The sequence below is a fragment of the Oreochromis aureus genome, linkage group 17, assembly GCF_013358895.1.
Source record: "Oreochromis aureus strain Israel breed Guangdong linkage group 17, ZZ_aureus, whole genome shotgun sequence".
Classification (NCBI taxonomy): Eukaryota; Metazoa; Chordata; class Actinopteri; order Cichliformes; family Cichlidae; genus Oreochromis; species Oreochromis aureus.
The window spans coordinates 25,257,925-25,273,197 of record NC_052958.1 but is presented as its reverse complement, the minus strand read 5'-3'; the positions used below and the strand labels follow the sequence as shown (position 1 = coordinate 25,273,197).

General features: G+C 39.4%; 1 protein-coding gene across 7 annotated transcripts in view; it reads right to left on the bottom strand.

Annotated features, from left to right (window-relative positions):
• Window positions 1–15,273, bottom strand: part of mast2 (microtubule associated serine/threonine kinase 2) — a 148,320-nt gene that overhangs the window by 59,972 nt on the left and 73,075 nt on the right. For 5 of the 7 annotated variants that reach the window (XM_031743846.2, XM_031743848.2, XM_039600713.1 and 2 more), the window contains one exon: window positions 11,237–11,268. In XM_031743846.2, the coding sequence (XP_031599706.1) occupies window positions 11,237–11,268 (32 nt within the window). Of the gene's footprint in view, window positions 1–5,902; window positions 6,649–11,236; window positions 11,269–15,273 lie in introns of those variants that run through there. The other 2 variants (XM_039600712.1, XM_039600715.1) reach the window with 2 other exon arrangements.

Below are 15,273 nucleotides of genomic sequence, written 5' to 3'. Positions count from 1 at the left end.
CACTTGTCATCAGGTCACAGATGTTCACAGATGTTCACAGACAGATATCTGAATGCAACCAATACAGAACTGATCCAGAAAAGAAAAACACTTTCTACTTAATTTAAGCACTCAAAGCATTTTCTGCTACAAGTCTCATTTATAGTTATACTAGTTATACTAAAATCGTGAAGCTATAAATGATTAAATCACACACACATCCATGCAAAACTTTGATTTATACCTAAACACTTGTGTAGGTACACACTCCAACACATCAGGAGCAACTTGGGGTTCAGTATCTTGCCCAAGGTTACTTCAATACATGGACAGGCGAAGCTGGAGATCAATCACCGACGTTCCGGGTGGTACAGTAGATGACCTGCCCTACCAATGAGTACGGGTGATATAATATCTATTTTTCAATTCTGCCATATTGTTTATTAAATGGTCTCCATCCCTTTAGCATCGCTCAGCAAGACCATGAGTGTTTCTCCCAAACTCGTCTCTGTGTTACGTTGACGGTTCAATCTAGTGGAACAGAAGTCTGAACAAAGACTAATCAAGCATTCTTCCTAATGGCCAGCAGAGGACAACTCCTCTGATTGCAAAAGAAATCTAGCTGATATGGGAACATAACCTGGACTGAGAATAGTCACCCTGTCGTCAGAGCATGTAGGGAGAAAAATGGCCCAATACTTTTCACCAAATTCAAGGTAAGTTTTCTTTATCTCAGGGCGTGATCGGAGAACTTTGGAGAAAGAAAACACTTTGGAATGCTAAACTGTTTTCCTTAAAAAAATGAAATTAGCTTTTTCTTTTTACTTGGGTTATGTGCGCCTCAGGAGGTAGAACAAGTCATCTACTAGTCAGAAGGTTGGTGGTTCAATCCCTGGCTGCTGCAGTCTGCATGACAAATATCTTTGGGCTGCTCTCTATCGCGTTCATTCATCTGAGAATGTTCGATAAGAAAGCACTTATGTAGAAAAAAGTACTTGCATGAAAGGGTGTATAAGGATGAATGTATAAAGTGCATACACGGTTGACCGCTGGTTATTTCATACAGTCAAATTCAATGCAGAAGATTGTGTGTTGTTGTGTTTGTGTGAGTGTCTTTGTTTTCCAACATAAAAGATGGATTTAAACTAAAATTAAGAAGCTATCAATGATCAAACGAACAACCCTGCAAATGGAAGCTGCTGAACAAACTGAGTTGCTCTTTAAAAACAGCAAAAGAGTGTTGTAAGTGCTTTCTTGTGTCACCAGATGAACACAGCTCATTAGTGCCGTTTGCTGGATGCTCTCAGCGGTCTGTCAGCTACAACACCAACAAACAGGTCGGCAAACTGAGTAATGGGGACAAAAAAAAGAGGAGAACACAAAACACACCCCAAAAGACCAAACAGTTATGGGATGACACGCAGGGTGGGTCTTACCTCCAAAGGAAGGGGTTTCCCCATTGGTAAACAGGGGCTGACAGAGGGCCATCACAGTAACAGAGGGAGGGAGAGGAGGACGAAGAGGACAGGGCGAGGTTGACTACGGGGGGCTGAATGACAGAGGGGTGAAAGGAAGAGGGGGAAAGCAGGTGCTGGAGGAGGCTGTTGTTGCCGTGGCAACGCAACTGAGCTGGTGACCAGATTCTGCCAAAAGAGGAGGGAGGGGAGGAAGATGAAGAGAAAAAGACGCAAGGAGAGATGTGTGACGAAGGCTTGTGGGTGTGTGCTGGGTGGTTTAACACCAGTCGTATGCTTTTTTTTCAACTCCCTGCCTGCTGTGCCTTTAGCTGGACTAGAGGAGCTACACAGTGACAATTTTTACACTACACTGAAACAAAGTTTAGCAAAACCTTCTTTGGTTCCTACTCATGGCTAATACTTGGTCTTCTTTGTCTTAATAGTTTACTGACATTGTGATGGTGCTCTCCATACTAATGACCTAAATGTGTCATGCAAATCTATTCTTAATAATGATTCATTTAGAATTCAAATTTGTGCTTTAAAACTGTTTGTACTCTGTAAAGAAATTCAGAAATACCTTAGATCGTGCGTACAATCAGTGTTTAAACAACAGTGCTTAAGAAATGTATTAGACTACAACCCAGTGTGAGTTTTATACCACAGCTACTGTAAATTACCAGCATTGCTAATTACTAAAATCATTTGTTAATGTTTCCGTAATGATTAATCCACCAGTACAAGCTCTTTAATCAAAATGATATTTTTAAATGCTGAAATATAATTACTGTTGTTAACCATGAATTTTCAAAGTTACTGTTTTACAATAAAGCAGAAAAAATGCAAAGCACATTATAATTTTTGATTAAGATGCCAAATTCCAGCATTCATAAACAGAAAAATTTGTTTATGTGGTTTAATGTTGAATGATTAATATCTGACATTGACCACTGTACCGGCTCAAATTTGGGTTTAAAAACAATAATTCAATTGTTATTTGCCATATAAATAAGTTTTTTGTTTGCTTTTCTCAGTTATTTGTTTTTATGACAGGTGGTTTAATGAATTTGCCTAGCACTCAAATTACTACTCGTATTCCCTGTAGATGCAAGATTCACCACTTTATTTTTTCTTTAAACCGCCATCATTGACAAAGGAAGCACTTTAGAAAACTGTAGTTTTTCTGTCTTTGAATTTGGACACTGTTGTTTCATTTTGCTCTAAGGAGCTTGGAAAGAAAAGTGTCTGAGGCGTCTAAGAGCATTGGTGGAGAGTCCCAGATCTGGGAAGCTAATTCTTGGGGGAATGCAGGGATTTTCTTTGAGTGAGACTCTGGAAATCACCACAATTCCTGAGTCGGCCTATGAGCCAGCATTTTTCCCCCTGGAAGGCAGATACACAATAAAGAGAAGCCAGTATAAGCATGCATGAAACATGCTTTCTCTTTCTAGTCCCTGTCAGTACTCTCGATGCAGTTGGGATCAACTGAAAGCTTTTCAGGGAGTTTTTAGGACATCCTAATAATAACGAATTACAGTAGTTCAGCCTAAAATTAACAAATGCATGAACTAGTTTTTCAGGCAGGACAGGATACTTCTAATTTGAGAGATATTGCATAAATGGAAGAAATCAGTCCTAAATATTTGTTTAATACACACATTGAAGGACATATCCTGGTCAGAAACAAGATTCCTCACAGTGTTACTGGAGGCCAAGGTAATGCATCAGCTACCACCAAGATTGGCACCAGTAGAAGCCATAAATACTAATGCTCAGCTTAGCTAGCAAATAGCTACACGAGCACAAGCTCACTTGATGTGCTAGCTTGATAAAGTTCAAGTTTTAAACAATTTGACACCAGCTTACCAGAAAAATATCGTCAAAACAAAAATGTAATTACAAAGTAATAATTAACACTGAAACAAAAACAAAAAATAACAATGGTTCAGGGCTACTGAGGAGCTCTAGTGATCCTCACAGGAAAGAAAGCAATAATGCCTGGTGTTGGGCCAAGGGTTATTAAGGGAGGTGTTGAAGACTGTGTATCCTTGAAGTGATATGTCTGATACAGACATGTCGGTAGTGGATCTTCCACTCAGATCACACCAGATGGTATTTCCCATAGAGAAATACAGAGTGACGCTTGAAAGAGAACACAGGCTCCCTCACAGTTAGGGAGGGTTCCTCATCTGAACTATACACCACGAACTTGTGAAACTACATTTACGATGTTTAGTCTTTGTACATGTTTTTACTTATCCTATGTAGCTTATGGTGGTATGAGAATATGAGATGTTATGTTTAAATAAAGGCTGGCTTAAATTGCTGATCAGCCCACTGTTTCAGTAAACTTTTGCTAAGACATTCAGTTAGTTGTGTAGAAACTATACTTTTTTCAGTAGAAGGCACAAACCGGCTGACAGTATAACAATTATACTGTCTGAACATACACCACCCGAGCAGAAGTCACTACTAAGTGTCCCCAACATATTGTCTGACTGCCTGCAGATGTCCCCTGACAGCAGGTAGAAAGCCTCACATAACAACTTATCACAGCCAGAGACGGCTGGACACAGTCTTGGATCAGCTTCAAAGGGCTCTGTAAGTACTCCCAGGGAGGCACCGGGTCAGCACGTAGACTGAGCTAAGTCATAGCACTAATGTGGACAGAATTGGTCTGACTCAATCAGTTTTGTCTAACTCACTGGGTTACAGTGAGTGGTACTGATAAGAAGCACACACTGTTTTAGGTTTAAATTCAGCTGTCAGTTGTCACAGCTATGCAGGGCAGAATGACCTTATGGTGTTGATCTCCACGTCCCCTTCCCCCTGCTGGATGGGGCAGAGTGGGAGAGACCACCTACTGGGAGGTCAAGGGCTGCACACATTTTAGTATCTGCAGTTTTTACCTAACATACTGTAAGGCCATCTGTGGTGTGCCGCTATAGCTTTTAACACACCAAATTTTGGAAGCAAAATTAAAGACAAAGTCATCATCAAATGCTAGACTGGAAACTAAGTCACACCAGCTGGCATAGCAGTGAAAAAAACAACACTGCGTCCCAAATATTAGTGCAGAGCAGTCTGACCAGTAGGTTTTTGGAAGGTTTGTAGTGACAGTGTCACATAAAGATGATTGAGATGAGCTGAAAAATATCACTGCATATTATGCAGTGTAAGATTGCATGTTGCTTCACTATATTAACACAAACATATCAGTCAACTCGAAAGCTGTTTTTTTTTTTGTCTGTGCTTCTTATTTTAAATAACAGCAGTGTGCAAATTCTTATAAATATTGCAATATATTATTATTATTAATATTTAATTATTCTGGAAGGTTTGCGTAAACACAGCTACAATATATTTTCTTAAAGGCCAGCATTGTCCTTAATAATTTGTTCATAAGCTCCAGAGAAAGTAAGAAACACCAACATTAGCACGTATACACATGTGAAAGAGTGCAAGCACACAGTCACAGTAATCTGTTAAGCTGATGAAGGATTTCCCTCCCTGCTGGGATCTCACTCTGATACCTTCTCATGTTCATGGCTCCTCATGGTTTTCCATTTCACTGACTCACTATGTATGTACACTATGTGTGTTCAGCACTGTGAATGTATGTGGGTCACTGATGTGTCACCTACACAAAGTTTCTGTTTTTATCTGAAAATATTAAAGTTTAAATTGATATCGATACCATAAACGACACATCTGACTCATACATGCACTAACTTTAAATTCCCAAAAGCAATATGTAATTTTTGATATTACTTGCAAAACCCAAATGACGTGTAGCTGGATCTGACCATCATCAATGCTTTTAATTCTCTTCTTTGGTATCAATTTTTTGTTGTCTTAAATGGATGATATGAATATTTCCAGTGTAATATATGAAGAGACTTTGTCCAATAATGTCCAGTTTGTGAAATACAGTATGTGGTTACACAATAAAAACAAAAGCTTTGGAGATGTTATTTGTAATTAATGTAAAGACAAAGCTAACCTTATTAAACGTCTGGTTGGCTTGTAGTTTGCTAATATAGGTATCATGTGGTAAAAGATCAGGAAAACATATATTCATGTAACTCAAGCATTTTATTTATCTTGTAACTTTTTTGTTTTAACTTTGTATTTAAGCAGGAAAGCCTCTGAGATTATAATCTCCTTTTAAAGTGCTAAATGTACTTTGGACTGTGGGAACTTGGTCACTGTTCCTATAAGCTTAAGATGAGCACTTTTCTGTTATTTTCCTGTTAAAATAGAGACTAAACAGATAAATCACAATATTTACATAATTGAACTTGAGGTGGTGCTTTTATATAAGAATACCTCCTGCCAATTTTGTCTGTTTAGCACAAATAAAAGAGAAGGAAATGGGATACACAGCTCTTGTTGTGTTGATATGAACCTGATCTTCATTCGCTTTCACACACAAATTTGAACATGCCGTGTACACACACTCTTACTGGAGGCGAAGTTGCGGGGCTCCTGATCGCTCCCTCCTCCTCTTCATCTTGTGTACTGGGACAAATGAATCAGCTGTAATCTTTAATAATCCACCCGGCTGTATCAGCTCATCTGTCGGTCAAATACATACTGACAACTGAGCAGCTCCTCCAAAGCACCAGAAACTCTCATGTAGTTTAGTTTTCCATGGGTCCGACTGCTGACAGCACCTTCATGTATAAAAGAATGAGCTTAGCCTGTGCTACGTCAGCACCTACTCTTATCTCCACACAGAGACTCAGCTGTATGAGGTATCTGGGGTAGACTGCTCTTCCACCGGCAAGCATGGGCTTGTTAATTCACAAACACACACAAACAGAGTGTGGAGCTACGTGCAAGCAACACACATATTTATCTGAGCTGGATAAACAAATTTGGTGTGTGTTACACAAACTCATTTGAGCTTTCCTCCTTCTCATTTTGTCTTCCTCTGATGAATCCAAAGTCTGTTAAAAACACAAAACAAATCCTTTTGTTTCTCTTCTTGCATAAAACGTAATCCCAAAGTCAGAGAGACCGTTACGTTCTGTGTTGTCCCATCAAGTCAGAAAAGAAAAAGGACCAACTCCTCAGTTATCAGCTCCTGTTACTGCTTAGCCACAGCAAAAGTTTGGAGGAAGTCTCCTGCCTGCACGTCCCGAGGAACAGAGTGCCTGCCAGAACTTCCCCGGGTACAGCCGGCCCTGTTAATCTCCCCTCAGTTCCTTAAAAGTCTCAGCCTGTTGGTGATCAGAGCGTCCAAGAGAACTGACTGAGTCCTCGACAAACAGCCTACAGAGGGACGGGTGAACAGAAGGCTCGAGGGAGGGGTCAAACAGGGAGGTGGGAAGATAAAGAGTGGAGTAAAGCCTGACGTCTCCTTCTGTGCCGTTTGGCTTGGCTTATTATGGGAGCATTTCTAGAGAACATTATATCTGGAGAAAATATAATGTTTGAAAGAGTGTTTTAATGTTTTTTAACCTGTTTAAACTTTTGTTCCACATGTTTTTTTGTCTTTGTGGTTTTTTTTGTGGGGTGTTTTGTGTTAGGATATGTAAAATAACTGACAATGACTGGGATATGTTAGAAATTAAACAGTTTAACAGAAAACACTGCGTAACCGCTTTTCAAACTCGGTCTTATTTTTTATTGCTGTCACATTTAACTCCGACAAAGTCCTACAATTTTTTATGGATTCAGCCTAAAACTATTTTAACTGACTCCTCTGCAGATGGTGTTTTTCTTTGGGTCAGGTTTTGAGCGTACGTTAACACCTAAAAGAGAAAAGTCAACACAGGAGACATTTTCATGATGCTATATTAGAGCATGTGCGAGGTGCAGCTGTCCACTTTCTGTCTCTATTCTCATTTCCGAGAAGCTTTGGTACACTGCTAAGCGCGACGGGCTAAATGCAGCTCATAAGCCACATCGCTAAGTCATAAACAATGACTCCAATCACAGCTGGCTTTGGCTGCGTAGTGACACACACGCACACACAGTTCTGTTCATTTGGAGTGATTACTGAGCTAATATAGAAGCTGCAGCGGGACACGAGAATGCCATTAGAAACTATACTGGGTCTTTGTGTTTGCCTCTGGGTTAAGACTTGGAAAAGTTAGAGTAATGGGTCTGGTGGGGTCAGAATTTATTAGTGGAAGTTAACATTAAGGTCACTGCGGATTCTCACAAAATAAAAGTGAGCATGAGTGTCACATGATTTTCCCAGTGAGTTCCTTTGCAAGACCCCTAACAAAGACCACTTTTTCAAAGCGTTATCTTGCGTGTGTGTAACTGACCTTATCCCATCTTGTTACTGACGTTTGAACACAGGTTTAGTATGGAGGGGTGAAGCCAAATTGTAATTCAATTTGAACTTTTTAGTACCAGAATAATAAAATAAAATCAACTGCTTATTCAGTCCACCAGATGGTGGTGCTGAGTTTTTTTCTAGTAAAGTATGCAGAGTTGAGAGTGCTCAACCAAACATGGAGGGATCTGAGGAAGAAGTTAGACTAGCCGTCTGTGTTTAAATTAAACTCATGGGCCTCTTTTGAAAAGGAGCCTGATATTCAGGAAGTGATGATCAGCTCTGTAGATTCAAAGAATTGAAAGGAACAATGGGAGGGGGAAAATGTGTTTTTGGGTTGTGGCTACAGCAACCATTTTAATACTTTGAGTGTTTATTTGTTGAAATTTACCACAATTTTGGTGGGCTGGGATCAGAGAAAAGTTCAAACTTTGGACACAATTTTATACACCACCAGAGCCAGGAGGAACAAAGATCTAATAGGTGCTGGGGAGAAATACACGTTTACATCTTATGCTCTGGGTTTTGTGACATTTTTAGCAGCCTTTCTCAGTACTGCTGATGCAAAATATTCCTTAAAAATTTGGAATTGCAGCCTCACAGGCCTCAAGTACCTAGACAAGATGAAATATACATCAGTAGTTCCCACGCTGCTCATTAATGGAAGTTTTTCATGTGAGACGAGGGTTTATCCTGCAAGATAATGCGGATTGTGAAGATGATTGTGGGAAATCTTTTGATTTGCAAGTAACACAGAAACCATCCAATCTTAGCTAAATGGTGTTTACTTTAACCAAACAAAGACGTAATGAATATCAATGTTCATTGAGAGTAACATCAAACAGAGTCAAGACCTTGTGTGTTAATGTGATTGGCCAATAAAGCTGATTCTAATATAGGGTTTCAGCTATCATAGCAGACCAATGATCCAAATATTTTAGTGATCCTGCGAAATCAGCTTGCAATTTCTCTCCCTTTGAAATGAAAGCTCAAAGATGGGGACCAGGTCTGAGACCACTTGCCATTTTCCAACTGACTTTGGTGCATACATATGTCAAATAAACTGGGAACAAATGGCAATAAGACAGTTTCCGATCAATCTGGGTCAAGCTGGCATGTGCAATCTGTTTGCGATAGTGCTGCCGTGATAAACTGTGATAAATCTCAAATCTACTGCCGTCTGTTACAAATCTGTTCATCAGATGTGTAGTGCTGTACCAAAGCCAGGGACAGACTTCCCCATACCACACTGCACCACACGTCAGGTGTGACTCTATCTGCCACAGACTGGGTTATTTCTAAAGAGGGACGCTTCTCACATGGAGCCTTTTTTCCGTACCTGAACATTACAAGCACTTTATACAACACACCTCACTAACCCAATCACACACATTCATACAAGCATATTCTGTTTCACACCCTGATAAATACACTGATTCTTTGGTATGCAGACTGATGCAGGCTGGGATCAAACCACTGTGCTACAGCAAATTTATAATATACAAGTTTATTAAAAAAATAGATGCCACTAGTACTGTACTTCATTTCCCCCATGTATGCCTCTTGCATAAGGCAAAATAAGACTTGCTTTCTGGTGTTAGGAGCACTGTAAACTACTCTAACAAACCTTAATAGCTCAGATTTGTGTGTTTTGTCGTTTCATGGAGCAGACAAGTTGCACAGACAGATTCTGAGAGACTCAATGTGTTGGGCACTGACTGCTCAACCTCTGGTTGACCTCATGGTTGTCGCAACTACTTCTAATCTGTTCTAGAAAGCCCAAATATTCTGTGCAATCATTTTCCAACCAGTGTTTTCCTGGTCATATGGAGGTCAGCATCCTAATTGTATTCTAGTTTAACTAAAGCTTCTTGGATTACTTTTTAATGAAAGTAGGTAAGAAGCACTTTTAATAGTAATATTACCCAACACTAGTGCTACTGGGGAAAACATTCCCTCAAGACATTTTAGAGATATCAAGTTCTTGAGGAAGGCAAGAGGAAGATGGCAAAGCATTTGATTCCTCATTTCCTAATGGACATGGAAGTTAACTTAACCTCCATCATTTCTGTTGAGACCTGCAAGAAAAAGTCATCATTTTGAGAGAAGGTTCTCTTACACTTTCCAGAAAGACACAAGAAACCCTCTGCAGGGCTGCAGAACAGCTTTAGGATGACTGAGCACATTCTGGCAGTGATCTGTTCTACGGTGAAGCCACAGTGGCACAAATATGACCTTCAAGAAAGACTCGGAAAACCTATAAAATTAAGCAAAAAAGTTTTTCCAGTGAACAGACAGACAAGCCTTATTAATTAAATGACACAGGTCATGTGTCTTTAAGTAATTTAAAGTTACTTCTGGGCTATAATCAGCAAGTGTATGTTTGTCAAAAAAAGAGGCGGAGAAATGAATGAAAGAAAAACTGCTTTGGAGATGTTACAAGAAGAACATTGTACTGGTATGAGGAAGAATGACTGAAGTGATTGCACTAACCAGCTGATCTACCACAGAGTAACTCCATGCTGAAGGTTTTGCCAAGGCTCTCAAACTCCACACTACCTCAACATCAAGATAAATACAGAGAGACCTCAAAACACTGTCAAGGGAATGTGACTAAAGTGCAAAGCATTTACAGGAGGAAAAATAGCTGCTAACTGTTTGGCGATTCGCCAATTTGCTCTCTGTTCACAGTTAAATCTACATGCAGGTTGGCCCTTGTCTGGAAGAGTCAAAGCAGGTGATTGGAAACTTAAATAACATTCATATCTTATAAGACAAGTCAAATAAACAGGTTTGTCCACATTCAGTGTGGAAAGCAGATCCATGAACCATTCCAGGATCCTAAAGTAACACAACAATGGTACACACTGGATAGACTTGTAGAAGGAAAGAGCCAGCTTTCAGCTCATTAATCATACACATCAATACTATTTAGGGTGTTTAAAACTGCACAGAGAAAGAGTGAGTGATGAACACCCCTCTCAAGTACAGTTGTGTTCAGAAGTTTAAATACACTCATCAAGTGCATGAATGTCATGGTAATTTGGGGCCTTTAATAATTTCTCTGAAAATATTTAATAAGTGCTAAAATGCCACTCGAGTGCAATCATCTGAACTGATATGATGACTGCACTAGAATGGCATTTTCCCCAGTTCTCTGGAAGCATGAATGCATCTCTGACTTTTGGTAGGACTTATCAGCATGACATTACATTAGAACTTTGGCACGCACACACGCACAAAAAGATATAAATAGGTGTAAGCACACAAACAAACTTAGTGGCCTCTAAATAATAGCTCTTTATCCCTTCACTTGGAGCTCTGCTCGATACCAATGACCAGCAAAGATGAAATTTAGGATGAAAGATATTGTTTTCCAAAGAAATTTAAAGGACCGTACAGTCAGAGGTGTGTATAAAGTTGACTGCTTTGCACCCTAAAAACTTTCCAAATATTTCCATATAAGGTGGGAATTAGACAAAAGGCAGAAAGAATGATGGGTACTTACAAACTGCCTCTTCTGGGAAGGCTCAGTTCCTTCTGAAAAAAAGGTAGAAAGAAAGACACAGTGTCAATACTTGTAGCATTTTCCATTTGTCATTGAATGTCAAAAGCACTACATCTCTTTAGACAAAATATCAGTTGGATCTTTTTGACCAAAAAGTGTCACTGTGACATAATTTATACAGGCAGCTTCTACATGAGACCCCTGGTCATTGTGGTTCGGTGCGACCAATATAACACCTGCGTAAGGGATTGAGACTTTACTGCTCAACCAAATGTTCTGATTAACAATTTCACTTCACTTCATCGAGGTCTTTTTTACACATTTCTGGAGAGCAGGTCCCTGCTGCCTGCTTTCTTTTTACCGTTTGCTTCCTTTCCCAAGTGCTGAGACAATGTCTGACTTTTGTTGAATGACAGTGAAGAAAGCAGCAAGAACTAAACAACAAATTCAGCATCGCTATCTTGTGCTGTGGATGCCACGCCCAATGGAAAACTGCAGGTTAACACAAAGTCAAAGCTAGGTAAATTTCTGTTTTTATTCATGTTTTGTTCAGTTATTTATGAAGTCTTGAAAAATTGCCTTAAAAATAGAAAGCTAGGTGATTACGAGACATAACAGCAGTTAAAATAATGACAGTTTATTGGTTAATGGAGCTTAAAACAAAAGGAGGGTACATGAGAGTAAGAAGGTTTTATGTGAGATCAAATATGTCCTTTAATTCTCACTGTATTTATTAAACAAAGGAGTTATTATGGTCGCATTCAAAAGCAGTATATGCTTCACATTCTAAATGCTTCTCAGCATTAACAATACATTCCACCTAAACATACCTGGTGTAGCACCTTTAATTTATTAGGATCCTGTCATTGTTTAAACATCTGGCATTCAAACTGAAGTCAAGTAACTCTGACTGCGTTGGTAACGTAAATGTAAAATGAATGCATGCGTTCAAAGATTGAGAAGAGCTCAGTTTACAAAATGGTGAGTTTATTTGTGCAAGTGTGATGTACTGTCAACAAGTGACCACACAGTGGCAGTGCAGTGCTTTTACAATCATGGGTAGGCACCAACACATAAGTTGAAAAGTAATGAGGCAAAACAAAAAAGCAACTCATAAGAAGCAACAGATATTTCCAAATGTGAGCACGTGAGCAGAGTCTTGATTTATATTGAGTATTACTTTGTTTAATGCATGAATGTCAGTATGAGTGAAACAGGACAACACAGAACTCACATGTGCTGCCCAGCTCAGCCCGAAAGCAACATTACAGCCCTCATAGAGAGCACATTTAGTCAATACTGCTAATCAGTGTTTCTGTGGCAGATATCAGGTGTGTAGGTGTGTGTGTGTGTGTGTGTGTGTGTGTGTGTTATTGCCCTACGGCTTAAGCTGATAGACCCCGATGAAGTGTTAATGGTGTTTTTCCAACTACAACGGTTGACCTACTTGAGAACCCGGCAAGCCACAGTTTAAACATCTGATGATCTCCCCTACACACACGCACACACACACACACACACACACACACACACACACACACACACACACACTCAATAGAAAAGTACTGACATGATCATTTCTGTTTGCTTTGAAACCATCCCAGCAAATATTTTACCAACTGATTAGAACTACAAATAAAAAATAAAGTTTATTTCTTATCAATTACTTATCTTACAAACAGTGGTTTATGTCAGAGAGTGTCTGCACCATTTAGAAAATTATACTGCACATGAAACATAACATTTTTTAGATGATTACCTCCCATCATCTAAATGCCCACATCCATAGATGTATGTGACTAAGTGTAACTGTGATTTTCTACATCAGGGTTTTGGTTCAGCCATGACAGGGATGTAAAATGCAGCATCCCCTAATCAGGATCATTTTCATTTCACTTTATATCTTGTTCTTTTAGTTTTAAAGTAATCACTCACTGCCACATTGATTTAGAAGACTTTCTATCTAGAGAGAGCGAGAGAGAGAGAGAGAGAGAGAGAGAGAGAGAGAGAGAGAGATACCTCTTGGCTCTGTTTTTAAACCTGTTTTTATCTTGAACACAGTCCTGCGTGGGACGGCTGTGTGATCTGAGTCAGATAGGCTCTCTCCATATCTCTCTGCACAGATAAGCTTAATGGGCATAATGGAGTTCAGCTGAAGTAGAGTGAGTGGGTGAGTGAGAGTGCAGCAGAAGTCTGCAGAGGTGTGCTATGATAACATCAATCAAAATGTTGCTTTTTTTGGTTTTCACTTAGCCAAGCACAGAACAGAATCACAAATTGACCAATTAGCTTGTTTATGTGTGTGTGTGTGTGTGTGTGTGTGTGTGTGTGTGTGTGTGTGTGTGTGTGTGTGTGTGTGTGTGTGTGGGTGTGGGTGTGTGTGCATGTGTTCGTTCCTGTAGGTCAGGCCGGAACCAGGAATCCTGTCAGTCATGTAAACAGATTTCGTCCAATCCCAGAGGGACAGGAAATGGCTCGAGTCTCAAAAAGAGCAGCCCCCACTTTTTTTAATAATCCTAATCATGTTTCCCTCTTGCCTATATTTGCACTGCTGTTGTAAATACCTCGAAACACAAGATTATTTAAGACCTTTCTTTCCCCTACTTATTAACATTTTCTAAAAAAATTAAAAAATAAGAAGAAATACAAACTCAGATCACCCTTGATCTATTTGGATTCCAAGGAACCATACATCATTTCTTACAGTGGTCTTGAGCAATAATTCCCTATGCTTTTTGAAAGTTTTCTTTGGACACTGACTGCGTCTTCACTCATTTTCAGTCATGCTCTTGTACCTGATTATTTTTCCATTCGGGTATTTAAAAAAACATCTAAGTCAAGGGATCAACCAGTGCTGTGTCTTCATATAACGAACGCCTTGGCAAAGAAATAATTTTAAACTGTATTTTTAGGCACTTAGTTACTAGCAGGCTATGACGAATAAAATTCACATATTTTTTAAAACCTCTTCCCTACCTTTGTTATCCATCTTCAACGTTTCAACCTTCATGTTATTACCATTACATTAGTCTCTACCTCTTTTGTACCTCACCCCCTCACTTTAACTCTCCCGTTTGCATTAACAGCAGAGAGGAAAGCGACAGGAAAACGGAAAAGAGGTCTGTCTGTGTGTTTAAGTACTGTAAGCTCTTATCAGCCATCCACCTACACAGAGATCGGTAATGTGAAATGATGTTCGTCTGAAACATTTGTTTGAAGGTTTATTGCTTTATATTGTATATTTTCTGTGTTTTGCAGCTGTTCATATGTGATAATCAATAAAATAACAGTGAGAGGGAAGACTGAAAAGGGAAAAGAGGTGTGATACTAACTATCTAAGCGACAGAACTGTTAAGGTTATGTTCTTTTTATAAAATGTTGTGTTAGTTTTATGCCACATGTAGTGGGAACTTTCCAAATAGTTCAGCTTTTATCTTGTTCGAACACAGAATATTTTCCCCAAAGTCTTACGGATCGTGGCACTTGATAAAAAAGCCAGCGGGATCAGTTTATGTGTTTGCCTTTTTTGCAGAAAATACAAGTTTAGTATGATAATCTCCACAAATAACACAACTCATGATTTAAAATGACAGAGGAAATGTTAAGCTATAAAGAATCTACACCACTTTCACATGATATCAGTATCACCACCACTAAGGTTCTGTGTTCCCAACAGCTTCTGCAGCTTCATTTCAACTTTCTTCTTGTGCTTCAACCACAAGAAGAATACTAAAACATGTAGTCATGGCCCACAGAGCTCTGATTTAATTATTGCAGACTCAGAGGAGACAAACACAGAGTCAGCCGTAAAACACATTTTTTACTGACTGATTCTACTAATGAATCTATCTGGGTCCCATCTTAGGACTTGCAAAGCTTAGTGCCAGAAGCACCTCAGGCTGGTAGTCTGTGATTCTGCCATTCCAGACAGCTGTGGTAGTCGACAATCATCGGTGTATTCATGGCAGCCTCATAGTGATTTGCCAAGTGTGTGATAGATAGTTCAGGAAATGGAGCAACAGCAAACCCATTACAGC